The sequence below is a fragment of the Pelodiscus sinensis genome, chromosome 1, assembly GCF_049634645.1.
Source record: "Pelodiscus sinensis isolate JC-2024 chromosome 1, ASM4963464v1, whole genome shotgun sequence".
NCBI lineage: Eukaryota > Metazoa > Chordata > Testudines > Trionychidae > Pelodiscus > Pelodiscus sinensis.
In genome coordinates this window covers 308662683-308690388 of record NC_134711.1, presented here as the reverse complement: position 1 = coordinate 308690388, position 27706 = coordinate 308662683, and the positions used below count along the sequence as shown (strand labels likewise).

The following is a 27706-nucleotide window of genomic DNA, read 5'->3' as shown; positions in this document are numbered from 1 at the left end:
AAAAGATGCTCCTATTATAGGGAGGCTATATTCTTGGGAACCCCCTTAGTCACATAACCCCAAATTTGCATCACAAATTGGATACTAGCCTTTGTTGTGGCATACAAGTTTTCAAGGCCTGTGGATTTTAGATCTTTCTGATTATTAAAATCAGTTCTTTAGTCAGGGAGAGAAGGAAGGGGGTTATCTGAGGATATCTTTGAACAAATGACCATAACTCATACTGCTGCTTCTAATCTGTCACACCAATATTAGGGTGGGAGGAGAAAACCATCAGAATTAAGGTGACACTGGGATTTTCATTTCAACAGGAGGTTGGAAAGTTCTACAAAAATGCCGCCCTTTGGTTGAGGGATGTTTGTAAGGGGTTACTATAATTTGTCCACTGCTTAATTTTTATATATCAATTCATGAGGTAAGAAATATGACTTGAACTTTGCTATGACTGTTTTTAAAAGGACCATAAAAAGGACTATATTTTTTCTAGTATCTGACAGAATTCTTGGGGATAGTGGTTCCAGGAACTAAGTGTGATCCCTTGGTTTGTGTAGATGAGATAAGTAATCACAGAAAGTTGAAAATAATATCCGTGTTTATTTAAGTCACTGCTCTGTGTATTGGAATCATATCAGTCAATGTCAGCCTCACTCAGTCCTTAGAAGAGAACTTTTCCTGATGCTCAGTAAACCCTTTGGTCAGCTGACACTGATGAGAGTCACAGCTACTTGTTTTTCTTCATTCCATCCCACCATTCACCATTAAGTATACCTAGACTTTAGTAAGGCGTTTGATACGGTCTCGCATGATATTCTCATCAATGAACTAGGCAAATACAACTTAGATGGGGCTACTATAAGGTGGGTGCATAACTGGCCGGATAACCATACTCAGAGAGTAGTTATTAATGGTTCACAATCCTGCTGGAAAGGTATAACAAGTGGGATTCTACAGGGGTCTCTTTTGGGACCGGCTCTGTTCAATATCTTCATCAACGATTTAGATATTGGCATAGAAAGTACACTTATTAAGTTTGCAGATGATACCAAGCTGGGAGGGGTTGCAACTGCTCTGGAGGTTAGGGTCATAATTCAAAATGATCTGGACAAATTGGAGAAATGGTCTGAGGTAAACAGGATGAAGTTTAATAAAGACAAATGTAAAGTGCTCCACTTAGGAAGGAACAATCAGTTTCACACATACAGAATGGGAAGCGACTGTCTAGGACGGAGTATGGCAGAAGGGGATCTAGGGGTTATAGTGGACCACAAGCTGAATATGAGTCAGCAGTGTGATGCTTTTGCAAAAAAAGCAAACATGATTCTGGGATGCATTAACAGGTGTGTTGTGAGCAAGACACGAGAAGTCATTCTTCCGCTCTACTCTGCACTAGTTAGGCCTCAGTTGGAGTATTGTGTCCAGTTCTGGGCACCGCATTTCAAGAAAGATGTGAAGAAATTAGAGAGGGTCCAGAGAAGAGCAACAAGAATGATTAAAGGTCTAGAGAACATGACGTATGAAGGAAGGCTAAAAGAATTGGGTTTGTTTAGTTTAGAAAAGAGAAGACTGAAGGGGGACATGATAGCCATTTTCAGATATCTAAAAGGGTGTCATAAGGAGGAGGGAGAAAACTTGTTCATCTTGGCCTCTGAGGATAGAACAAGAAGCAATGGGCTTAAACTGCAGCAAGGGAGGTTTAGGTTGGACATTAGGAAAAAGTTCCTAACTGCCAGGGTAGTTAAACACTGGAATAAATTGCCCAGGGAGGTTGTAGAATCCCCATCTGTGGAGATATTTAAGAGTAGGTTAGATAAATGTCTATCAGGGATGGTCTAGACAGTATTTGGTCCTGCCATGGGGGCAGGGGACTGGACTCGATGACCTCTCGAGGTCCCTTCCAGTCCTAGTATTCTATGATTCTGTGATTCAGGAAATGGATGAGAATCCTGCAACATGATTCCAATGCCCTAATGCTACTTGTTACCCCAAGCTTTTGGCCTCCCCCTATTTATTGAGTGTCATTTCCCTAGATGATACTTCAGTTAAGTAAAATCTGAGCATTCAGGTGACAACCAGAACACTTTGAAATATCAGCTCATTTACCAGAAACTTTGCACCCTGAGCATAAACTCCAGAAGGAGCTCCTACAGAACTGAGTAACAAATATGTCCAACACAGTCTCAGAAAGCTACTAGGATTTCAACTCAAAGTACAGAGGTGCTGCTTCGGTACAGTGGCCTCAGCATGTCTCCTTGATCTGTAAGAACCACCCCATTTTGATATCACCTGATTTTGAGAGAGGAAAGGGTGGTATGTGAAGAATTCCTTGTTCAAACCATCTTTAGTCTGCACCTCTAACACTATCCCAAGACATCATGCTGCCCAGCAGTTTTCAAGATATTCTAAGTAAGCATGTGGATGTTTAGACCACTTGGAGAAATCAGTTGTTAAAGAGTAAGTTAATCTCAGCCTTAACGATAGTGCTACAACCCTGCTATAACAAATGTTTACAGTGTGAATGCAATGCAGCTAATGTGCTTAGATTCTAAAGAACATGTATATTAAGTATGAAATCAAAGGGGCAGTATTACTTAGACTGATTACAGTGTGAATGCAATGCAGCTAATGTGCCTAGATTCTAAAGAACATGTATATTAAGTATGAAATCAAAGGGGCAGTAATATGCTTAATTCAGTCCCATAGTTAACATTCTAGTTATGTAAATTAGTAGTAATTAACTATCAGAAAGCACAGCCACACTGTAATTACACTATAATAATTGCTGCATAAATTAGTCACTGAATTATAAAAGCTAACCAGTATCCTTGCAGATACCAATCTTGAGCCTTCACTGGCTCACACTTTGTGCAGGTACTCACAGCTGTACTAACTGAAAACCCAGTAGGCATAAAATACTACCATGCTGATTTGATAGCATTTTACACATACCCTCAAATTCATTTTGGACAGGTATTAATCATTCCTCAGGGTTCAACGTAGCAGCAAATCAGCCTGCCGAAGTTCTCCGTAGTTGCAAAAAGGAGCATTGTTGTCTATTTCCAGCATTAACCTACACTCTCTTTCTTCTACAGTATTTTTGAACAGTGGCTTAGAAGGCACAGACCCCTGCGAGAAGTTTACCCAGCAGCCAATGCACCCATTGGACATAATCGTGAATATTACATGGTCCCATTTATTCCTCTCTACAGAAATGGAGAATTTTTTACTTCATCAAGGGAGCTGGGATATGATTATGAATATCTGGCAGACCCAGGTAATGTTCTGTGATTAGCAAATTCAGAATGTGCTATCTTTATATAGAATACATCTGCAAAGTATCTGACTAAAAAGGGCTCCTTCCTAATCACATTTATTCAGTGAGAATATTTGGAGTCATATCTGATTAGCTAGTGACCAAAATCTGTCAGTATGGCACAGCCAACGCAGGCAGCCATAGGAATCTGGGTAATTATCAACAGACTTCTTAAGGGAATTCCAATGGCAGGACCTTGTTTGGCTTTCAGTTGTAGCAGTGCAAAACTAATAAATACAGCTAGATGAAATCAGGTTTCACTGAAGACCTAATAAAAAGACAAAAGCCCTGGGCTACGTCTAGACTGGCATGATTTTCCGCAAATGCAGAAAAGCGTCCGTGCCAATCTAGACGCAGTTTTGCGCAAGAAAGCCCCGATCGCCATTTTCGCCATCGGGGCTTTTTTGTGCAAAACAGTTTTCAGCTGTCTACACTGGCCCTTTTGTGCAAAAGCATTTCTGGAAAAGGGCTTTTGCCCGAATGGGAACGTCAAAGCATTTGCGTAAGAAGCACTGATTTCGGACAGTAGAACGTCAGTGCTTTTGCACAAAATCAAGTGGCCAGTGTAGACAGCTGGCAGCCACTTTTGCTGAAAAACTTGCCAGTCGAGATGCAGTCCTGGTGTAAATTAGCACCACTCCTTAGATCAATGCCAATGTGTAGAAGCCAAGGCTCTGGCCCCATGTAACTGCACAGACATACTTAAGGGCAGAATCTGTCACCAGGTATTCTTAATTAGTGGTGACAATGTGAAAAAGAGACAGAATCCAGCTGGCATTTCAGATCCCATGCTCAGGTTTCAGGACTGGCAGGTGGAAAACTACCTTTTCTACTTGAAAACTTAAATCTCTTACCTTAATTATCAAGGCTAACTTCTCCCTAGCAAATGGCTGATGTACCATTTAAGTCTTCAAAATAAAACTTAAGTAGGACTTAAGTGCTTTGTACTGGCCATTTTTACAGAAATGCAACTAAAGGGCTACATGAGAATCTTTTTATTACTTAAAATAGATTAAATGTGCATAGTTGAGAAATGCTATTAATCTGTAACCCAGGGCCACTTAGGAATGTAGGCTTCAATAAAATCTGCATTCACTAATATAAAAGATACATTTTGTTTGAGACCTAAGCTTTCCCCAGAGCTAAGGAACATTCAGGTCTTGGACTTTGGTTTTGTGATTACCAAGATAGGCCACTGGAGTGATTAGACCTGGATTTGAATGTGACCAAAGTGGGGGACATGTGGATCAGGGATACAAGCCTGGGACACAAGGCACAGCTAGAAGATCAAAACTTTTATGAAGTATTAAGAAATGAATGAGATCAAGGAATGGTGTAGGAATGGTGAATATTTCCTTTTTCCATTTTTGGTAGAAAACATTTTGTGAATGTATCTGTTCAGTTACAAATGCCAAGAGTCCAGTAATCATATATCAAAGGTAACAGAGGCACTTTAGCAAGACTAACATTTACCCTAATAGCTTTTTTCTCTCTGCCAGGACAATACTACAATACTTCAGGCAGATCTGCTCCTTGGGAAGATTTTGCTTCCTGACAATGGGGTCTGACTTCTGCCATGCTTAGTAAACTGCCCCGAAGTAGCGTTCAGCTTGCTCATTCAATTGTTTTGTTGAACACAGTCTAGCAGATTGTGATTCATTGGTATCCTGAATGCACATTTTAAGGCTGATTATTTCAAGTATCATTGTCCTAGCTAATTTGATGACCATTTTAGAACTACAGCACAAGCAGGAATCAGTGTTTCTCTTATGACTTTTTAAAATGGCTCATCAGATTTATTTTTCAAAAAATGATACATTTGGACCTCATTTTGTATTCTGGTTTCTAAATCTTTAGGGTACATGTTTTCAAGTTTTTATCTACAACCTTGAACTTTTATTTATTTTTAAATGAAAACCGCGATTCTCACATCACTCACTTAATTCCAGGAATTGAGCTTCCAAGGAAAAAAATGTGAAATATTAGGAAAGTTCAAAAACTGCAGAATACAGTAGCATTGAAGAAATAAACAAAAAAAAAATCAGACACAGGAGGAATCTGGCATAAAAAGAACTAAAAGTGACTAAATGCAAGTATTAGAGAGACAAGGTAGGTGAGGTAATATATTTTATTGGGCCAACCTGTGTGGTTGGAGACCTCTTCTTCAAGAGCTCTGTATGTCTGAAAAGCTCATCTCTCATCCCAACAGAAATTGATCCAATAAACAATATTACCTCACCCACTTTGTCTCTCTAATACCTTGGGACTGACACAGCTACAGCTGCACTGCAGGCAAAATCAAATCTGTCCTTTCTAATCATGCCTATTTGCTTTGCAGAAGAGTGAGTTAAGACGGTTCTTTATTTCTTTGGAAAAATCAGCACTAAGGGTGAAATTCATACCTGTATCGAAAACCTGCACAAGATCTATGAGCCACTCAAGTCCTTCTTCAGTCCCATTTGCAGGGCTGGAGCCTAAGTTGTCATTCTTTCTTAGAAAGAAATAATTGATTAAAAACTAAAAATGGGCCAGAATGATAATATTCATATTCTGGATATCCAAAAATTCAGATGGGAGTGGGTGTTTGAGTGGAGCTTTTCCCTAATTAGAAGTGTTGGATTCACAGTCAAGCTATAGCTACACTGGAGGCATAAACTGGAGATATAATTTCTATCTTGAGGAGACATACTCATGTTAGCTCTGATCCAGCTCACATACTAAAAATAGGAGCATAGCTACAATGGCCCAAGTGATGGGAGATGCCAGCTGCCCAAAAGCATAATTTGTGTCTTGGATGGAACTTTATGGATGGCCAGGACGTCATGCCACTAATCCTGCTACAGCAACACTTCTATTTTTAGCACACTAGCCAGACAAAGCTAGTGCAGGTACGTCTACTTGAGTCTCCAACTTGAAGAGTAGACACAGCCTTAAAGAGAGTAGCGTTTGAGGAGCTCATACACTAGAAGATACCAAAGGCTGGAACATGATCAAGCAGGACTAGAAAAGATGAGTCTGTGATCAAAGGCATGGTAGGTACAGTGAAAAGGTACAGTGCCAAAAAAAATTACCAGTGATGATGAATTCATAGATCATGGTCTGAGAAAAGACAGAAGCTTATGCAGAGTTTTGCTGATGAGCAAGAGAACGTGCAATGGGACAGGAGTAAGGAAAAGGTGGAATGATGAAATAAAAGTTTTATTTCACAGCAGGTGGAAGAAAGGAGTGATGGCAGCAGTTTTCAGTGACAATAATAGAGATTCAGTGGAGACATTGAATTGAAGTGTCTAATTGTGCTTAAAGGCAGAACATAAGCAAAGGGGTAGGAGGCATGGAAAGCTGGAAAGGGACCCAGTGAAAAAAGGGTCATTCAAGGTCAATCCTTTGCTACACTTCTGCTGAGCAGTAGCAGATGTCTGGAGTCTTACAGGTCAGTTTCCCAGTGGAGAAGAAACCGCTAATGTGGAGTCTGAATATAGTCTGTCTTATTTACACCCAGCCTACTCCCGGAAGAGTGGTGATCACAAAGAGTAATCCCTTCTTTCAGGAATTACAACCCAAATACAAATGGCTCAGTTCCCAGAAAGCAACTCTACCCAAGAATTAACTCCAGCTGAGACAGAGAGTCCATTATCTCACTCACCTTGCATAATAAAGCTCACACCACCGCAGCTTGTCTTCCCAAGACTGAACATTTGTTTGCATGCTAATAAAAAAACTTGGAAGATTGTAACAGCACCACCCGTTGATGCCTGCCATAATATGTATGATAATAGTACAAACAGGATGCTGAGTACTAGTGTTTGAAGCCCAGGCAAAAAAATTCCCCAGAAATAATTCCTTAAAACTAACTTCTGAATCCATTTTTAGACACATGCTCAACTTTCATCCAGAAGCTCCCCTTGATTTCAGTGCCTCGGTACCTTCGTACCTCGGTACCTTCGATGGTCTGGACTGTCAGTGTCAGTGTCGTCTGGTCAGGGTCGTCCTGGCGTGCTCCTGACAGGACCTCTACTCCATCAGTTATGATAAACTTTCAGCTGCGTGCGTAACAATCAGTACTCCCTTTATCTAGCGTGTTATACCCCGTGCACTTGGGTCAACACAGGAGATCGCTGAGAGGCCCCGGAAACGACAGATGCAGGCAAGATTTGAAATCAATTGAGCAGGTTTATTGTCAAATGCGAAGCTCTATCAGTTGGTAACAGAGATCAGTACAATGTTACACCACTGGGCACTATGGCCCACGTTGACAAGGTACCAACACCGGGCAGGCCTATCGCCATATATCAGATATTAACAGCAGTTAGTCAAACTTAAGCTACTGTGCATTCTGTAAGTTCAGGCAATGACACCTGCCGTTCAGGCACCTAGTGCGCCCCCCCTCCCCTAAGGTCGGCCGGAGAGCACCTTTTGCGGTGTCCTATTATAGACAGGTATAAACAACTTACATAATTTCTTTACGTACGGGTTACCACCCTCTGTTGCCTAGATACCACCCCTCACCTTACGGAAGGGGGGCATACTTACTATCCTTCATGCTGTAAATTCCAACCTGGTCATGAACCTAGGTCAGTATATGCATTCATTTTTAGGGAGTTTTTGTACCAGGACATTCCTTAAGATGTTCCGTTACTCCCTTTCAGCTTACAGTCTGTTCTCGATGCCTCCCTGTGTCCTAACTTACACAATTACACAGTTATCAGTATCTGAGTTACTGAACCAAAGTCTTGCTCACTAGATTGCAGGCCTGTTGCTGTTTTCATGTTACAGGCCTTAGGCCTGCTGACTCCATGTTACTGATCCTCAACTTACTACACAAGATATTTAGTGTTGCTGGCTGAGTCACACTTTTGAAGAGTCAGGCACATCCCTAAATATAAACCTAGAAACATAACTACAACTTTCCATTTTTTGAAATTCTTAATCTGTATCTGTTGAAACTGCACGATCAAACATCTTGGTCAAGTGAAATGCAGGTGATGCTGGGCTGCAGGCAAAGCAAAAGGTAATGGCAGTGTGATTAAAATGGTGTAGGATGATGTCATGCTGTCTCACAGCTGTGAGTGCCTATCTCAGGGCAGACTGCCACAAACAAAGCAGTGTGGTTGATAAAACCCCAAACTGGGAGTGTGGTCGATAAGTAGATTTCTCCAAGCCACTAACGAATGTGAGCTGCTATAAAAGTCTCACCATGGAGTCACAGAGTCTCCTTAGCTCAAGGGGTGGCAAACTTTTTGGACTGGGGGTCACATCTGAGTAACCAAATTGTATGGTAGGTATAAATGTTTTTTGCTCCAAACTCCTCATAGTGGCAGATCAGCCACTGGGCCAATGGGGCATGCCCAGGGCCCCAGCCAATTGTGGAGCCCCAGAAAAATGCTGAGGAGTCCTGTGGCACCTTAAAGACTAAGGGTATGTCTACACTAGCCCCCCAGTTTGAACTAGGGAGGCTAATGTAGCCATTCGAACTTGCAAATGAAGCCCAGGATTTAAATATCTCGGGCTTTATTTGCATGTTCCCATCCGGTCACCATTTTAAAATGCCACTAGTCTGGACTAACTGCCTGTGGCCACCTTATTCCAGGAGGAGTAACAGGTAATTCGAACTAAGGACTTAGTTTGAATTACCATTTAATTGCCGTGTGTGTTCAAGGGCAGTTAGTCCGGACTAGTGGCATTTAAAAATGGCGACCGAAGGGGAACATTCAAATAAAGCCCGGGATATTTAAATCCCGGGCTTCATTTGCAAGTTCGAATGGCTACCTTAGCCTTCCTAGTTCGAACTAGGGGGCTAGTGTAGACATACCCTAACAGATTTGTTTGGGCAAAAACCAGTTCTTCAGGTGTAAATGAACTGGATTTTTGTCCATGAAAGCTTATGCCCAAATACATCTGTTTGTCTCTAAGGCCATATCTACATTACGCGGAAGATTGATACTGCTGTAGTCAATCTTCTGGAGTTCAATTTAGTGGGTCTAGTGAAGACCTTCTAATTCAAACTCAGAGGGTTTCCCTGTTGGGGCTGGTACTCCTGCTCCTCACTAAGAGGAAGGGAAGTCAATGGGAGCATTTGCTCTTGTCGACCTTCCGATGTGTGGACAATGATTTAAGACACAGTGACTCCAGCTACATAATTTATGCAGCTGGAGTTGCGTATCTTGAGTCGACCTGCTCTTGTGTAGATCAAGCCTAGGATACCACAGGACTGCTCATTGTTTTTTGTGGGTACAGACCAACATGGCTACCCCTCTGATACATGTTACTAGAAAAATGGGCTGCCCATGCTGTCACCAACTCTAACCCCCTACCCAGTGTTCCAACTGGGGAACAGTGAGCAGAACAGGGCGAGCTCTCCACTACGCTCACCATCTGGAATGGTGGGCAGAGTGAGGCAGACCCCAGGTCTCACTCCCCAGTGGGAATTTGAGGGCCAGATGAAAAGATTTGATGGGTTGGATGCAGCCCATGGGCCATAGTTCTCACTTCTGCCTTAGGCTCTCCAGGCTATCTTGTCACCCACACAAACTTGACTGAGTGATAAATAGTCACACCAAAAATCACACCACATTCATCTTGCTTCTAGTCCCAAGAGACCAGTAACTTAGCCCAGATCAGTTGGTACTTTACCTCTTACAACAAAGATGCCTGTAATAAACAATGTAAATGTTTATTAACTAGGAAAGGGGGGAAAGGGTTATTTATAGCTTAAAACAAGGAAACCTATACACACAAATGAGTTACCATCTAAATCCTAAGTGTGACAGAGTTGTAGTGATCTTGTAGCGACCTGTGAGTAAAAGTATCTTTCAGGGTGGATCCAAGAAACAGCCCAGGTGATCTCTGGCTTCAAAATAGAGTCTCTGGCCCTGTCACAGTTTAAAAAGACAAAAAGATGGATTTTTTCCTGTGATTTTATTCCCTTCATTCAGCTTCCAAGTTCACAGGATGAGATTCCCTATTTATAGTATTTCCTGGGTACGCTAGGCCCATTAACCAATCCTTTGTGATTCCCATGCTTGGGTTCAGAAGTTCAGAGCAAATATTTTCAAAGTTATAAAGCAAAACTTACATATTTTCTTGTAACATGGAATCCAGACATTACAAATGAGATTCTCACATGCAACAATTTACAAGAATTTCAGAGATCCCAAACACATTCCTATAAAACCAATACCTATTTTGAGTAAAACTAACATGGGTGAAATGGTCTGGTGTTCAGCTATGAATTTATTAGTTCTTAGCTAATGCCTACATTATTAGCAAGAGCTGGCATCTGGGCTACCAGCAACACAGGGTATGTCTACACTACAGAGTTTTGTCGGAAAAACAATCGTTTTTCCGACAAAACCTGAGTTACATCCACATTGCAATTGCATTCTTCCAAAAGTAAATCAAAAGAATGGAGGGGGTTTTCCAGCATTGGTAATCCTCCTTCTACAAGGAAGAAGCCTTTTTCTGAAAGAATTCTTTCGGAAAAAATCATGTGTGGATGGGGAAGAGGGAGTTCTTTCGAAAGAAGAGGAAAGAGGAAAAAGCACAGGTGCCGTGGTGGCCACTCGGTCTATCGTAATCACAGCTTAAACACAAGATAGCGTCCATTCAGTGTGGACGCTATCTTTTGAAAAAGCAGATTGCTTTTTCGATGCGCTTTTGTGTGTGGATGCTCTCTTTTGGAAGAAGTTTTTTTGGAAGATCTCTTCTGAAAAAAGGTTCTTATGAAAGAAGCCAGCAGTCTAGACATAGGCACAGATGCTTAACAGGCCTGCAACGCAGCTTTGGAGTTTGGTGGATGCCAGGTATGCTCCTGAAGGCCTAGTCTTCAGTGCTCTCAAAGGGAAAAGACTGTAAATATCCTTAACTTTGGGGAAGCCCATTTCCAGAACCAAACAGTGTTATCTCCACTCAAACATATTGGCTGTGTCTAGACTGGCAAGTTTTTCCGCAAAATCAGCTGCTTTTGCAGAAAAACTTGCCAGCTGTCTACACTGGCCGCTTGAATTTCCACAAGAACACTGACTACCTACTGTCTGAAATCAGTGCTTCTTGCAGAAATACTATGCTGCTCCCGTTCAGGCAAAAGTCCTTTTGTGCAAAGCTTTTGCGCAAAAGGGCCAGTGTAGACAGCTCAGATTTGTTTTGCGCAAAAAAGCCCTGATCGGGAAGATGGAGATCAGGGCTTTTTTGTGCAAAAGTGCGTCTAGATTGGCACAGACGTTTTTCCGCAAAAAGTGTTTTTGCGGAGAAGTGTCCGTGCCAATCTAGACACTCTTTTCCGCAAATGCTTTTAACGGAAAACTTTTCCGTTAAAAGCATTTGCGGAAAATCATGCCAGTCTAGACGTAGCCATTGGGTGTGTCTAGACTAGATCCCTCTTTTGACAGAGGGCTGTAAATTAGGCACTTTTGAAATTGCAAATGAAGCTGGGATTTGAATTTCCCGTGCTTCATTTGCATAATCGCGTCATGGTGCTCTTTTGAAAAAGCGCTATTTTGAAAGTAAAACCACAGTCTAGACACAGTTCTTTTGAAAAGGGAAGGCTTTTTTGAAAGATCCTGTGAACCTCAAAAAATGAGGAGTACAGGATCCTTTGAAATGGGGCATTTCTGTTGAAAATGCCCCATCTAAACTGTAGGGTTTTTTGAAAAAGCCCCATTTTGAAAAAAAGCAACAGATGCCATTATGCAAATGAAGCTCGGGATATTTAAATCCCCACTTCATTTGCACTTTCGATATGTCTAATTTACACCTCTTTATCGAAAAAGGGATGCAATCTAGACATACCCATTGTGTGGTAGCATAGTAGCACCCAGAGAGACCCATGTCAACTTCAGGAGCCCTTGATGGCTCTTTCTATCTTTGAGATATTCAGTGGCATATGTTATGGGCTAGACTCTAAAATGGCTCTGCTTGGAACTGGAGAGCTGACAATAAAATAGCGGCAGATAGATAAGATAAAATGCAGATGCCTGGATAATAGGATGTAATTAAAATCGACAGTGCATGTTAAGTGGCCTCTTGAGATCCAGTTTAAATCCCTCAACTGCATGACTGAAAGAGAAATTAGAAAACCAAGTTAGAAAAGAACAGATGAGACAGTATTTCAGACATGGGAATTTCTTCAGGCTCTGGGAAGTGAAATATAAGGCTAATTGTAAAAGGAGGAAGAAACCAAGAAACCAAGGTTAAAAATGAGCCTTAGAGAAGAGGGAATAAGAGTGGAAAGATGGTTAGCGCAGAAAATACGGATTCCAAAAAGTCAGCTTTTCCCCTTACTTGCAAGTGCTTTTGTGGAAGGCAACTACCAGGTGGGATGTGAGGAACTAATTTTAAAAAATTGAACACTAGAGATTATATAGCTGTAGCTAGCCTACTTTCTTGGAATAAAGATGAGCAAGCTGATAAAGAACAGCTTTGTCAATGTAATTGTTAACTTTAGGTAAATTAGAAAAAAAACATGCTATATTGTGCTGTAGATACATCGGGGAACAATTGATTGATATCACTTAAAGATACAAAAGTAACACATTTTTGTCAGTGATCCATTTCATATGCATGTGTCATCAATTGTAGGTGTGTGGGTGGAAACCTACTGCAATGTGTTTCCAGCTTCAGCCTTAAAAAACTATCATAAAACTCATGACCAGCCTTTATATACAGGGACTGATTCTCAACCGCAGTCAGCAGTGTGAGAGGAGGCCTGCCAGGGAGCCCGTTATGTCTCCCTAATCTGCCCAGTTTTAACACAAATTCAAATGTCAAGGGAGCCACTCTGATTTCCTCAATAGATGATCATGTACCATGATGCTCCATCCCTTTAGCAATGCTTTGCCCCCAAAATGTCCCTTGCTTAACTGGAATTCCCCACAGAACATCTCTATAGCCACACTTCTAAATGGACTAAGCAAACAAGAACCTAGCAGAAAAAATCTATTTGCCTGTTCTTCCCCTTCATACCTAATGGTGAATAAATTATGACTGCCATTTTCTTTGTCCACCAAGAAACAAACAAACACAAACAATGACTCACCCTGGATGAGCGGAATTTTGCAAGCTCAAGGTAGATACATACAATTTCGCTATGGGCACAAACATTGCTGTCGAATATCCAACTGGATCAGATGAAAATAATGCATGTGGCAAAAAGTAGCAAGTCATTGCCAATATATCAGAGGCTTATATGTGAATGAATGAGTAGAATGGACTTTGTTTTTTCTCCTTTTGCTAGTCAGGTGAATTTTGGTTTTGATTAATCCTGAAATGGTTTTATGCTATACCCAGATTGGATAGAAGAAATATTTAAAAGGCTGTTGTTTCATGTAGCACATAAACTAGAGATTAACATGACATGACTATTCTTATAAAACTAAACACACTCTTTAACAAGAGGACTGTTCACAAAGATATTGCATTTGAATTAGTACCCTAATCATGTGCACATGACTAGCTTCCTGGTGCTTCCTTCCAGCTCTTCTCTCCTGCATTCTGTGCTCCATCCTTCAAGTTCCAGCAGGTTTGTTACAGCTGTATGTCACTGAAAGGGCTTCTAAAATTACAGGTGGTGGTGTTCTTTATTAGTACCTATAATGGACTGGCTGATTTTTCAGGGCAACACGCACTGGAAAATAGCCAGGAAGCACTGTGTTAGACCAGCCCTGGGGAAGAGGAGAGTTTATTCTACCACTCCTAGCAGCCAGTATAGTTCCATGAATGCAATACAGACATATTGAATGATGGAGGGGGTTGTATGGTTTTTTTTTTTTAAGGCAGTACAGGAATTGAATCTAGTGACTGTGTTGGGCTTGTTATTCTTATTTTGTCTCTGGAAAATTGAGGAATTGGAAAATTTTGCTGGTAATAGTTGCTAACTGATGGAGGGGGCATTGTCTGTTTTTGGTTGTTGTTTGTGTGTTTGTTTTGCAATAGCCTATTTATCAATGACAGTGGCATCTAGCATTTAGGATGGCCGTTCTTTTAAGTTCATTAAGTTAAAACACAAAAAAACTGAATTTGATTCACCAAAATCTCTCTCAAGTTGAACTGGGTAATTCTAGGAGAGGGGCTGCTGCACGATCTAACAGAGGGGAAATACTACTGTCTTCCATTTTATCACCACTTTAAACCCACTTAAGCATGTCCCTGCTCTGTTTTAACCTCAGCCTGCATGAGATTCCTCTAACAAGCTAGAGGCCAACAGCCACCTCCGGCACCTACTGCCTGTTTTCAGCTTCCTTTGCCACAGAAAAGATCTATGCAATCACTAACTTGAAGTTACCATGGCAACTCAGATGCCAGAGCATGAAGTGTCCCTAGAGGCAGTACTAGCCCACTGGGGAAGCTGACCGGGAATATTTTGCCCTCTACACATGACACAGACTTGCTAATTAATATGGGATCCCTCTGAAGTTCTCAGGGACCTAAGCAATTGCTTAGTCTGCTTATGCTGTTTGTGGCAAAGGAAACTGAAAACAGGCAGTAGATGCCTGGAGGTGGAAGTTGGCCTCTAGATTGTTAGAGAAATCCTATGCAGCTGGGATTAAAAATAGGGCAATGACATGCTGAAAATATTTGTCCTGTGACTCTAGCAGAGGTGTTAACTGGCCACTTCCCCTTGAAGGGCTCTTACAATATGTACAAAGTCTCAGCCGGGTAGCTGTATTAGTCTGTAACTTCAAAAATGAGTGGTCCTGTGGCAACTTAGTCCATATCTCCACTAGGAAATTATTTCATAATTAATAAATTTGACTTAGCTCCCGATTTAACAAATTCGAACTTGCATGTCCTCACTTCGGGTAAACCTCAAAATCAGTCTGAAATAGCGCATCCACATTTAACGGCGTCTGGCTTAGACTTAGAGTCCCCTGAAACACTCTAGGGAGCTCACCAGGAGGGCAGATACTTCCTATGGCTGTTTGGTCTGGCAAACTGCAATGGGTGCTTATGGAGGCTTTTCTCCCAGCCCACATCTCGCTCCTCCATTCCCTGCCCCTTCGCAGGACACAAAAGGGACACAGTGGGCACGTGTCTTCTCATGCTGCCTGCATGGGTGCCACAGCACCACCACCATGGAGCCAGAGCTGCTGCAAAGCAGTGCCATGCTCATGGCTCTCATGCTGTGCCTCATGGTGCAGTTCTTTCAGGCTGCCCGCATGTTGCTCCAGCAGGACTAGGACAAGGATGAGGAGGAAAAGAAGCATGAACCCTGGCATGGCCCACAAGCCCTGCTCAGCCAAGTCCTGGCACTCCTGGGCTACGTCTACACTGGCCCCTTTTCCGGAAGGGGCATGTTAATTTCAGAGATCGCAATAGGGAAATCCGCGGGGGATTTAAATATCCCCCGCGGCATTTAAATAAAAATGTCCGCCGCTTTTTTCCGGCTTTTAGAAAAGCCGGAAAAGAGCGTCTACACTGGCCCCGATCCTCCGGAAAAAGCGCCCTTTTCCGGAGGATCTTATTCCTACTTCGAACTGGTGGGACTGCATCATCCTGCCAGTGAAAAGATCAGCGGTGGTTGCAGAACTTCTATATGTGGAAGGCCGCCTTCCTGGAGCTCTGCAAGTGGCTCACCCCTGCCCTCTGGTGATAGGACACCCGCATGCAACCCACCATTCCTGTGCAGAAGTGCATGGCCATTGCCCTCTGGAAGCTCACCACCCCGGACAGCTACCGCTCTGTAGGGAACCAGTTTGGGGTAGGGAAATCCACAGGTGGGCCTGTGCTCATGCAGATAACCATCAACCACATGCTGCTATGGAGGGTCATCATTCTGGGCAATGTGGACAGCTTTGCGATGGCTTTGCTGACATTGGCTTCCCCAATTGGGGGGGGGCATAGATGGCACGCATATCTCTATCCTGACCCCCAATCACTAAGCCTTGGATTTCAACAACAGGAAGGGATACATCTCCATAGTGCTGCAGGTCATTATGGATCTCAAGGGACGCTTCACCAACATCAGCATTGGATGGTTGGGAAAGGCACACAAAGTCTGCATCTTTCGGTACTCCTGCCTCTTCCAAAAAATGCATGCTGGCACTTTTTTCCCTGACATCACCATCAGAGTCAGAGAGGTGGACATGCCCATTGTGATCCTCGGTGACACAGCCTACCCTCCACTACCCTGGCTCATGAAGCCCTACAAAGGCAGCCTGGACCTCAGCAAGGAGGAGTTCAATAAGGGGGGGAGGGGGTTCAGGAGTCTTCTCACCTGCTTGGATGTCAGCAAGCACAACATCACCCACATGGTGGCTGCCTGCTGTTTTCACACAGGTTGTGGAGCACACAAGGAGGAGACTTCTCTGCCAGGGTTGGGAGCGGAGGCAGAACGCCTGCCCATGTGCTCTAACACCAAGATGAAGGCGGATAACATGCCCCCATGTTGATGCACCTGCTCTCCCAGGCAGCCTCTCTCTCCTTTCGGGTAGCCCAGTGCTTCTCCTGGTTGGCAACCCCCTCCTGGCATTCTGCTTCAAAGCCTGCCTGTAGTGTCTCCTGCAGAGACATCTGCTCCCTCATCAGCTACTCCTGGGCTCTTTGCCGCCTGTGGATCCCACTCAGGAAGTGGGATGCAATGGGAGCTGAGGGGGGATGTGACAAGCTCTCAGCTGTCCCTGGTATCAAGAAAAGTTATAAGGGCAGTCATCCCAGGATACACTGTATGAAGCCTACCCCTGCTGTGGTCATCAGTGTTGGCTCAGAGATTAGGGAAAGTGGCTGGCCCCTCTCCCAGGATGGCATCCAGGTGGTCATAGTAGCAGCAGGTGAGGTGCCACCCCAGAGTACCTGCTCTACTCCCAGGCCTTGTGGTTGGCCTGGCGCAGCTCTTATTTTGAGCCTGCACTGCTCTAAGCTCCCGGTGTGCCCTTTCTTGGTCAAGTTGGCAGCGATACTTCTGTATATGTTTGCGTTCTGCTTCTTGGTGCAGAATTCCTGGAAGTTGGACTCCTCCCCCCACATCTCAGTGAGGTCCAAGATCTTTGTACCAGTCCAGGCCAGAGCTCTTCTGTGTTCCTGGGCAGTGGAAGCTGTGGGAGCAGCAGAAGTGCTGGCAGCCAAGGAAGGGTCCAGGGGAATATTGGTGGTGCTCTTTTCTCACTGTGGTGTTTGCTCCCATATGGCTTGTGAAGCCCAGGCTCTTCTCCTGTTCCTGGGACTTTTATAGCTCTGCAGGAGAAGAAGAGCAGTGGAGATACCAGGTGTGACCAGAGTGGTCAGAGCTGACAGCTAGAAGGGGCTTCCAGAGGCCAATTAGTTTAAATTAGTGGCACCAGAGCATCCACACAAACATGATTTCAAATTTACAATTTTGGAATTAGCGTTATTCCTGATGAGTTCAAATTCTGTGGCTTGTTATTCCAAAATAACTGGCTTGGTAGTGTGGATGCACCGCTTACTAATCCAAACTTGGGGAGGTACAGCAAGAGGGAGGCTGTTCACTGCCCCAGAGAGGGTAGAACTCCTCTTTAAGCCTGGGTGGGCCGAGACCAGGCCTGCTCCTTTAACTCCCTGAGAGCCAAGGAGGGGGATGAACGGTATAAAAGCTCAGCCCAGGAGCTCAGAAGGGCCCCAGCCACCAGAGGAAGCAGAAGCCTGCCCTGAGCTAGAGGGCTACAGAGGACCATGGAGGACTGGCCCAGACTGTCGAGCCCCTACACTGAAGGAGACCTTTTTACCCTGCTCGAGGGATCAGATGCCCACATCCCCAAGAACCCACAGCCACCACGAAAACAGATAGACAGTGAGGAGGACTTAAGAAGTGGCCAGTGGGAGCCAATGACTATCAGGCTCACCTGATAGTATTTGAGAGTGTGTCAGCGTATAGCAGGCCAGATCCCTGCTGACCCCAGTGGCAACCCAAGCTGCCTCTGCTAGGGCCCTGGGCTGGAATGCTATGGCGTTGGGAGGGCCTGCAACCCCCCACTACCTCACATACTGGATGGCAGTCTCCCTCTCTCTCGCCAGTGATCCCTGTGAACTTTGGTTGTTTACCTGCCCTGCCCTGCCCTGCCCTGCACCAGGGCCTGAGCCTACTGAGACTGTGACTGCCAAACTGTGTTTGTCTGCCCCACCATGCACCAGGGACTGGGCCTGAGTGAACTGGAAACTACTGAGCGTTTGTTGGCCTGGCTGGGCCCCATGTAAAGACTGGACTGTGTTTTGACTGACTGCCCCACCCTGTACTCAGGGCTGGAGCTTATAGGGAACCACTGAACATTTGTTACAGGTCCTGAGCACAGGTCTGGGGCCCAGGACTGAGCCAGGTGGCTTACAGGGGGTTATTTCAGACTAAGGTCCTAGTGTAGACCAGGGCTTAGAGAGTAACTCCAACTCATCTGATGAAGTGGGTTTTACCCATGATAGCTCATGAATCTATATATATTTAGTCTAAGGTGCCACAGACTACTTGCTGTCTTACAACTTGTTTTAACAATTTATGCTAAACAGTCTATTCTACCCTGTATTTATCTATGACACTCTCTTGAGAATCTTATTCAGACCTGAATATCTCTGTATAGCTCATGAGCTTGTCTCTTTCACCACCACAAGTTGGCCCAATAAAAGACATGACCTCACGCACCCAATCATTTGAAAGGCAGGAAATTCAGAACTACGGTTAGAGCTTTAAAAAAATCTATAATTGACAGGTTTAGAACAGAGACTGGATAATTTTTTTTAAAAATCAACACACCCTCTATTTTCTGGGAAATAGTTGTGACTGTGAGAATAGGTATTTTAGAGATTGATTCAGTTTTCATTTTGGAGGCTGTCTTCATAAGAAAAGGGCTAGAGAGACCTGTTGTTTTTCCTCAGAGGAATGTGTTGCTCCCCATTAGTCACTGCGTGCTGTTTGAAATTCCTCTAGAGTCCAACAGAGCATTTTGAAAACACTATATGAAGTTTCTAGGACAAGTGATGTTGGGAAAAAAGTGGCAAGAATGCTACAAGGACATTCTAAGCGTAATTAATATTTATGCTTTCTGAGTCCCATTTCTCCAGAACAGATTGTCTAAGTCACCTCCGATATCATCTTAAAAATCTGTTGTCTATATCCCACACATGCAAAACTTAAAATGAAAAGAGCTAAGGGCTTAGAGATCCAATTCAGACTTTAAAATGAATTCTTAAGTATAGAGGGAGTATTCCATATTTAATATCCAACAGCACTTTTGCTGCCTTTATACTAACAACCCTTCCTTCTAAACATCTGAGCAAATTTCCTACTGCACAGGTACTGCACTAGTTTATGCTTTCCTCACCCATAACTTAAGTGGTTATAACTGGACCTGTGAATAATTCACCAGCTGTGTTTCACTAAGGACTCGTACCAGCATTAATACTGGTATTGATTCATGTGTGTTTTTTCTGCTGGTTTCAACAGAGTTTTGCTTTGACATTTTGGTTTCATCAAAACAAAAGTCAGTCAAGATTGTTGAAGTTCATGCTTTCCCTGGGAAGACACAGACCATCTTGGGTCTTCTTTAAATTGATCCCAGGAGTCTTCAGTGGATGGCAAAGCATTCAGCCATCACCTCTCATTTTTGGGCTGCACCATGGACTCAAGTACCTGAAGACGTGTCCTAAGTTATGGTCCCCTATGGACCACAGCACTGCTAGGAATCTCTGTAGTGCAGCACTTCTGCTTTCAACATGTTTCTCTCACCCCTGGCAAGTCCTCTATGGCAGGGCTTGTGAGGAGGCTTTTAGAGGACTTATGGCTCTTGTCCTCAATCCTGGCCTGGGAGACTCCTCAACTAGCCAGATACAGGGCTTAGACACCCCCTTTGTACCAATCTGACCCTTTTACCCTGCATAAAGAGGGGTAAAAGAGGGATGAGGAGATCATCCAGAGTTTGGCCTGGTTTCTGTGAATACTTTTCACAGCTGGAATTAAAATAGATGAATACATTTTGCATTAGATAATTTGCTTCATACCCACCAGGGACAATAACTAGATTTGGGTAACTAGTTTCTGATCTCAGTTACACAAGTGTAAATTCAGAGTATGACATCAATGAAGTCTATGGAGTTATGGTGATTTTCACCAGTATAACCAAGATCAGACTCGAGCTCATGGCATTTCAGAGAGAGTGCCTGCTTGTCCACTTTGATGTTGCTACTAACTCAGCTTTTAGGGCCTCCACCCCATTCTTTACATTTTCTTCTCTCTGGCACCTTGAGTAGAAATTTACACCTGAACAAAGGAGTATAAAGCAGGTGGAAAGCATTAACAAACAGCATGGTAGTAGCCCTGTGCACCTACTTTCCTCTGGTGTAAATGATTGGAAAAGAGACAGTGTAATGGGGAATCATTCCCCTATAATATAAACTCCATTGCATGAGTGGTATTGTGTCTGGCATGGTCGCCTACTCCAGAGCCTTGAAATAATTCCCAAAATAAAAATAGTGTGTCCCTATTACAGGGGAGCCTTAAAATTAGTCTGAGGCAAGCTCTGTAATTGTGGACATGCTACCTCAACCTGGAGCCCCAGGAAGCACTGGGAATTAATTACTTCAAATGTCCCTGGAGAGTAGTTATTTCAAAATAGCAGCAGCGGAGCATCCGCTATTTTGAAGTAAGAGTTATTCCCCGAGGAAAGCAGGGGTACAGCCAGCCCGTTATTTTGAAACAACAGGCTTGGTAGTGTGGACGCTGTGCTTATTTTGAAATAAGGGGGGGCTTTTTTAAAATAATTCCCTAATGTAGACCAGGGTATACAGTGCTACATAATGAAGAACTAAACTGAGAGCTTCAACTCCCATGGTGCCCTTGGCATAATGGACTTGAAATAATCACTGGATGAGGAATCAGAGCAAGATGATTCCAAGCTATGCCAGAAAAAGCCTATTTGAATTTGAGCATCGCATCTTTATGGCAAAGACTAAGTAGTAGGGGACAGTGTGTAGAAGAAGTGTCAGACTCAGGAGGAAGAACTAACCGGTAGTTTAAGACACAGTATGTGTGGGGAGGGCAGAGGATAGACACCCAGATCAGTGCTTGCAAAGACTAGTGCCAAAAAATGAGGTATCTAAATCCATATTTAGGTGTCTAAATAAATGGCCTGCTGTTCACATTAGTACCATTAGGAGCTGTGAGTGCTTATCTCTGGAAGTTAGGTCACTTACCTAGGTGATTAACTAATGGCATTACTTATGTTCCCAACTTTAGGCACCTACCTCTGAAAGTTTTGGCACTGCTTTTATTCTTAATTTCATCCAGCATTTTCTCTGTGACATTTGATGAAATCACTTAGCGGCTAGTAGGTTTCTGCCTCAGTTTCCCCATTTGTAAGTTAGGGATCATACTTACTTACCTCTTTCATCAACTGAGGAGAGACAGACATGATTTATTAAAGGTTTGAAAATATGTTGTGACTTTCAGATCAAAAGCACGAGTACCAATACAAAGTGTTATTATAATTCAGTCTTCCAGCATGAGCCATCATATAAGTGCTAGCTCCCACAAATTGATAGTGCATTACATAAGTGTTATTTCTGTCATTTTTTGCAGTTGACTCCTTCCAGGACTTTTTGATGCCCTACCTGGAGCAAGCCCGTCAGATCTGGCAGTGGCTGGTTGGAGCAGCTGTGGTTGGTGGTATAATTACTGCTCTGATCACAGGACTCATTGTTCTGGGGTGTCGGAAGAAGAGAATTAGACCGACTTCAGAAACACAACCCTTACTCATGGAAAGTGAAGATTATCACAATGTGTCTTATCAGTCCAATTTATAAATGCCACTTCTAGTCCAGCAATGATATTAAGGTGCTACCCCTAAATTAAGCATGCCTTGTTTGGTACATGTTTACAGAATATCTTGCTGAAATGCACTGCATAAAGGGCGTGGAATATCCTGAATATCATTGCTCATGTAACATGCAGTTCTGTACTGTAATGTATTATCAAAGTCATTCCATAGAACATTTCCTAAAAACCCTGATGTATCTGTACTTTGCTTCCTATGAATATAAGTAGTATTTCCTATTCTTAATTAAACAGAACTCCCATGGAACCACGTCATTTCTCAGGTTGATGGCTCTTGTTCATTTGCTGTTTTATATGCACATTCTAATATTGTTCTGAGTTTAATTCCCAATCCTGCAACCAGAGCCATGCAAGCAGCTTCATGGGTTTCATACAGGGTTCAGTGTGGGCTTGTGTATCTGATTGCAAGAGTGGGGATTTTATATGCTGTTGTTCAGATGCTTTTAAATTTATGGGAAGAATAATACTTGTGCTTCTGATTAGAGGGAATAATCTGGAGACAGATTTTTTTTTCTTTTAAGGAAGAATTATTTCCCTATCACCTCCAGTGCTACTGTGTTTGTCCTTGATTGAGTGCCATCAGCAGCAAGCTGTAGCCTCTCAAACTGCTCATTTGTTTTAAGAGTTTCAGTTAGCCTCTTCTTATAGCTTTGTTTGTTCTAAAGCTGGAGTGGAAGCCTTTCTAGCTCTTTGCCATCTCTGGCCAGTTTCTGGTTCACAATTGCTTGTAAAGAAAGATGGGCTCATGCTCTTTACCAACAACCAATGCATTACAGAATTAGATGTATTTACCTGAATAACCTCAATAGAAATGCCTCTCAGGAGTGGAGCCTGGCTGTTAGTAGTTCCAGATCACCTCTGCTACTTAGGCTGTACCAATACAGCAGCTGTGCTGCTGTAAGATTGCTTAGGTCGAATCATAGAACCATAGAGCTGGAAGAGACCACAGGAGGTACAATCCCCAAAGCAGAACCAATCCCAACTAAATCAACCCAACCAGGGCTTTGTCAAGAGGAGACTTAAAAACCTCTAGGGTGTGTCTAGACTACATGGCTCCATCGATGGAGCCATGTAAATTAGTTTATTTGGCATAGTCAGGAAGTGGGAATTTAAATAATCCCTGCTTCATTAAAATAAACAGGGCCGCTGCACTGTGCCGACAATCAGCTGATCCGACACAGCGCGGCAGTCTAGATGCGGATCTGTCGGCTGGGGAACTCTTTGCCAACCGATCCCTTATGCCTCGTGAAACGAGGTTTACAGGATCAGTCGGCAAAGGCTTCCCCAGCTTATGCTGTCTTAATTTACGTTGCTCAGTGGGGTGTTCTTTTACATACCCCTGAGTGAGACAAGTTTTGCCAACATAAGGGGTAGCATAGACATAGCCTTAGAAGTTACTTGCCCCCGTCGTAGAGAAAGGATGGGTAGATAGAGGTCCAAGGTTTGAGCTCCACTGACAACTACAGGGTGGTATGTATGCATCCATGCTTTGTTTACAGGTACCATTATTTGAGCAATTTCAGATACAATTATTGTCACTTATAATGTTCAGACATACACTTGTCACACAAAAAATAACAGATAAGACAGAATTGGTAAATAAGCACAAGTTACCACATTCAGCAGCACTGGGAACACCTTACACCTTTCATGTTAGGCCCTGTGTTCTCTGATCCCTTGGTCTTGTCTCTTAGACTTGTTCTTCACTTTCTGGTCCCATGTTTCTCTAGTTTGGATCAATGCCCACTTAGAACATTTATATGTCTCTATATTACAAATTACTTACATTTGATCCAACTGGCTGTTGGTACATCTGCCCTTTGGGTTTTAGGTAACCCATATATTATGTATGTACAAGCTTAAATTACCCAACTACTGTATTTTCCTGCTGGGTTTGTAGTTTAAGTTATGTTGTTTTGTGTCACCATCCCTTGGGTCTGCCCACAAAATGGGTGGGAATATGTGGAGAGGTGGCATTTATAATGACGTATGTGTAACTCATTTACAGCTTTCATCAAAACATGTTACTTTTGTTCTGCCAACAACATTTTAAGTAGATTAGCAATTCAGCATAAAAGAGGAATTGGCCAAACCAGATTTATGCCAGCAAGGATTTGGCCTAATTGTTACCTCATCTGTACCCATTCATTAGCCATAATTAAAATACAGCTATCAAAGCTCCTAATCTTCCAATTAAGAATTCTTCATTTTATTTTCAGTGTTTTAAATCAGTATATCAGTAAATCAGTGGTTCTTCATTTTAATATTTCTTTTGTTATTGCAACTTGTTGGGGGGTTTTTCCCATTCAAAGTCCAGTTTTATTTGGGAATCATTACAAAGACACTTGGTTAGAAATTTCTCTTCCATGCATTTTGTGGGGTGTTTCCATTTTGGAGTCATGATCGTCAGTTCCTTTTAATAGTCTCCCCCTCAACGTATTTTGAAATATAATGTTTTCAAGAGTGTCATTTGGTTTACACAATGGTATAAAATGGTGTACTTCAACACTTTTTTCCTTTAAGCCAATTCTTTCACAGTTTTACACTACAGTCTAAGAATTACTACAATTATCAACACTTATATCCATAACACTGGGGGGAGGGATAGCTCAGTGACTTGAGCATTGCCTTGCTAAACTTAGAGTTGTGAGCTCAATCCTTGAGGTGGCAATCTGGGACAAATCTATCAGGGATGCTACTTGGGGTACTTGATCCTGCCATGGACTCAATGAACTCCATCCCTTCCAGTTCTCAGACAAATATATCTCCATATATTATTATTATAAAGCTGAATGTCTTAGTTGGATATCACCATTATAATTATAATTATTTGATTTCACTAGCTAACTGACTTTAACATTTATGCTATTGAATTATAATATAGTTAATTTTCTTGCATGTGAATTAAATGTTTTGCATTTTGTTTTAGCAAAAACTTCAAATGTAGATTCAGTTTAGCAGTGGGTATTGTAAAATTAGTGTGTGATTCCAAATCCTTGAATTAAAGCTTAGTTGACTTTTTATCACAAAGCCTTGATTCAATAGATGTTGCATAGGTCTAATTTTGACTGATCCAATGATACTGTCAAAATTAGAACTAAAACACCAATTGAACTGATTGATTGGGGATACTTATCCTTCATAACTGTATTTTAATGATTGTGTGACTATATAATATTCTCCAGTTCCCATATACATGGCACATATCTGATGTCCATTCCAAATATTCAGCTGTACTATGCAGTTCTTTCTTGGGTTTCCATCTCATTACTATGATTTATATCACAGATGGGTTGCATTAACACTGGCATAAGTAATTTGTTTGCAAGTTTATGCAGCAGTCCAGAAAAGGTGCCAGACACTGTTCATACAAGTGTCTCATCAGTGTCTGAAGTGTCTGTGCATAATCCTTGAAAAGGATGTCTTTGAGGACATGTGTCTCTGAGGATATCTACCTATGCATTCTTGTCTTATACACATTTTTTTAAAAACATTTTGGTAGTGAAAGTGAGAAATAAATTTGCCTGTTTTCTGTAATAGTCCTTGTAATCAAGAGGTGGCGTTGTTATCCAGCTAGATTCCAGAGGACATCAGCCTCTGTGATTACTTGTGATTCATTCTTACACAAATCTAGTGAGCATTTGTAACAAGTTGAGCCATTTTCCCTATTTGGATATTTTCAAAACATTTCAAATGTCAGTGAATGTGCGTCAATAGCAGCAAGATTGGTTTAAGTTGGACATTAGGAAAAAATCTCTCAGGGATGGTCTAGATAATATTTAGTCCTGCCATGAATGCTGGGGACTGGACTAGATGACCTTTTGAGGTTCCTTCTATTCCTATGCTTCAGTCTCTAAAATAACAGTTATCGTGTGATTTACAACTTCAGCATTGTTTTGATTAATTAACTGATTAATAACCTTTTCCTGAATTTCTTTTTTATTGTAATGTTGATTATTTGGTCTCCTATTTACTAATTTTGCACCTTCATTTTGGCCTTAAAACAGTGAGCATTCTCTCTTTGTCCCACACCTGTGGTCTTGGCTGCCCTCACATTAACTTTTTGCTGGTATTCTTTTACCTGTAGCAACCATTGATGACTCACAACGGTTTGCTGAACCAAGGCTGGCACACCAAAAATGGGAGTTCAGGCAAAACCATTTAACATCCTGCCATGGGTGTGATCCCTGTTCCATTTGGCGTAGCTTGAAGAGCTAAGTACTAATGGCAATTGAATATTACCAAGTTTTTATTTTCTTTAAACTATTTAATAAGCATCATCCTTAAAGTTTTATTACTTCTTTCTATCAGTTCTCATGACTGCAGATGGTAGGAAAAATCATATTACTGCTATAGTCCCATCATTATTATGGTGTTACACATTATTTTACCAGGACAATGTGTTCCCTAATCTGAATCAGTTATCCACGGAAGTCCCCATCTGGCAATGAAACCTTAGCAATAGCAATTGTCTTATTGTTTCTTATGGAGACTGCTTCTATTCGTTTGGAAAAAAAGCATCCATGAGGACCAAAGCCTATACATTTCCTCAGGCTGTTTTTGGCAATGGTCCAATATAATCGGTTTGGAATCAAATCCATGGGCCATCAATTTGTTAGTGACTTACATTTGCTGTTCTCTTCATTTGGTTCAAAATTTACTTGTGCACACAATTTTCTACATATTGCATAACATCCTGTTCTCACCAAACAAGCTACTGTATTCTTTCCAGTCTAACACCTTGATTCCCTTTAATGGATATAGTCCAGGCCCCTGTTGGCAGAAGCACAGCCACTGCCTGCTCAGTGGGGAATCCTGCCACAACATGCTGAGCGTCCGGAGAACAATATCCCATCCTAGGCTACTTCCTACCATTCCTTGTCTGATGAGCTTCTCTACCAACTTACTCCGGGATGCTATGGAGGGATTACTGAGGATCATCTGGCCTTCTGACTACTACCCCATGGTACTCAACCATGTGGGCACTAATGATACTGTGAGGTATCACCCTGATAAGACAAAAACTGACTACAGGGTGCTGGGAGTATAGGTAAAGGAGTTTGGAGTACAGTCAAGGGTAGGAGCCGAGGCACAAACAGATGCATCCTGGAGGTGAATGCCTGGCTGCAAAAATGATATCACCAGAAGGGCTTTGGCTTCCTTGACCACAGGCCTCTCCTCACTGTCCCCAGCAGGGAGTCTCCTAAATAAGCCCAAGCCTAACCCACTGCCCACCTTGAGTCTCCCCGAGTCTCCTGCATCCCAAAGCCCACACCCACAGCCTGCACCCCATGGGATACCCCAACCCGCAGTCCAGAGCCCCTCACTAAACCTCGAGCTCTCTTCCTGCACCTGAAACCCCTCAATCCCAGCTTCACGCCAAGCCTTCACCCCACAGGTAGGGTCCTTACTCTCTACCCCAGCCCTAAACCCCTTAATGCCAGCCCCACCCTAGAGCCCATACCCCAGCCAGAGCCCTCTTAGTCCTGCAGCTTGACCCATTGCCCCAGTCCTGACCACACTCCTACACAGTGAACCCCTTTGCCCCTCTCCCATCACATGAATTTCGTTATGTGCATCATACACATAACCTCCACATTGGTTCAAATAAGAAAATTCATACCACTCAGGTG

General features: G+C 42.6%; 1 protein-coding gene across 1 annotated transcript in view; it reads left to right on the top strand.

Moving 5' to 3' along the window:
- Window positions 1–22323, top strand: part of TYR (tyrosinase) — a 79329-nt gene extending 57006 nt beyond the window's left edge. Inside the window, exons 4-5 of the mRNA XM_006118374.4 lie at window positions 3090–3271; window positions 21819–22323. Of these exons, the coding sequence (XP_006118436.2) occupies window positions 3090–3271; window positions 21819–22042 (406 nt within the window). The 3' untranslated portion in view covers window positions 22043–22323. The remainder of the gene's footprint in view (window positions 1–3089; window positions 3272–21818) is intronic.
- The last annotated feature ends 5383 nt before the right edge of the window (window positions 22324–27706 follow it).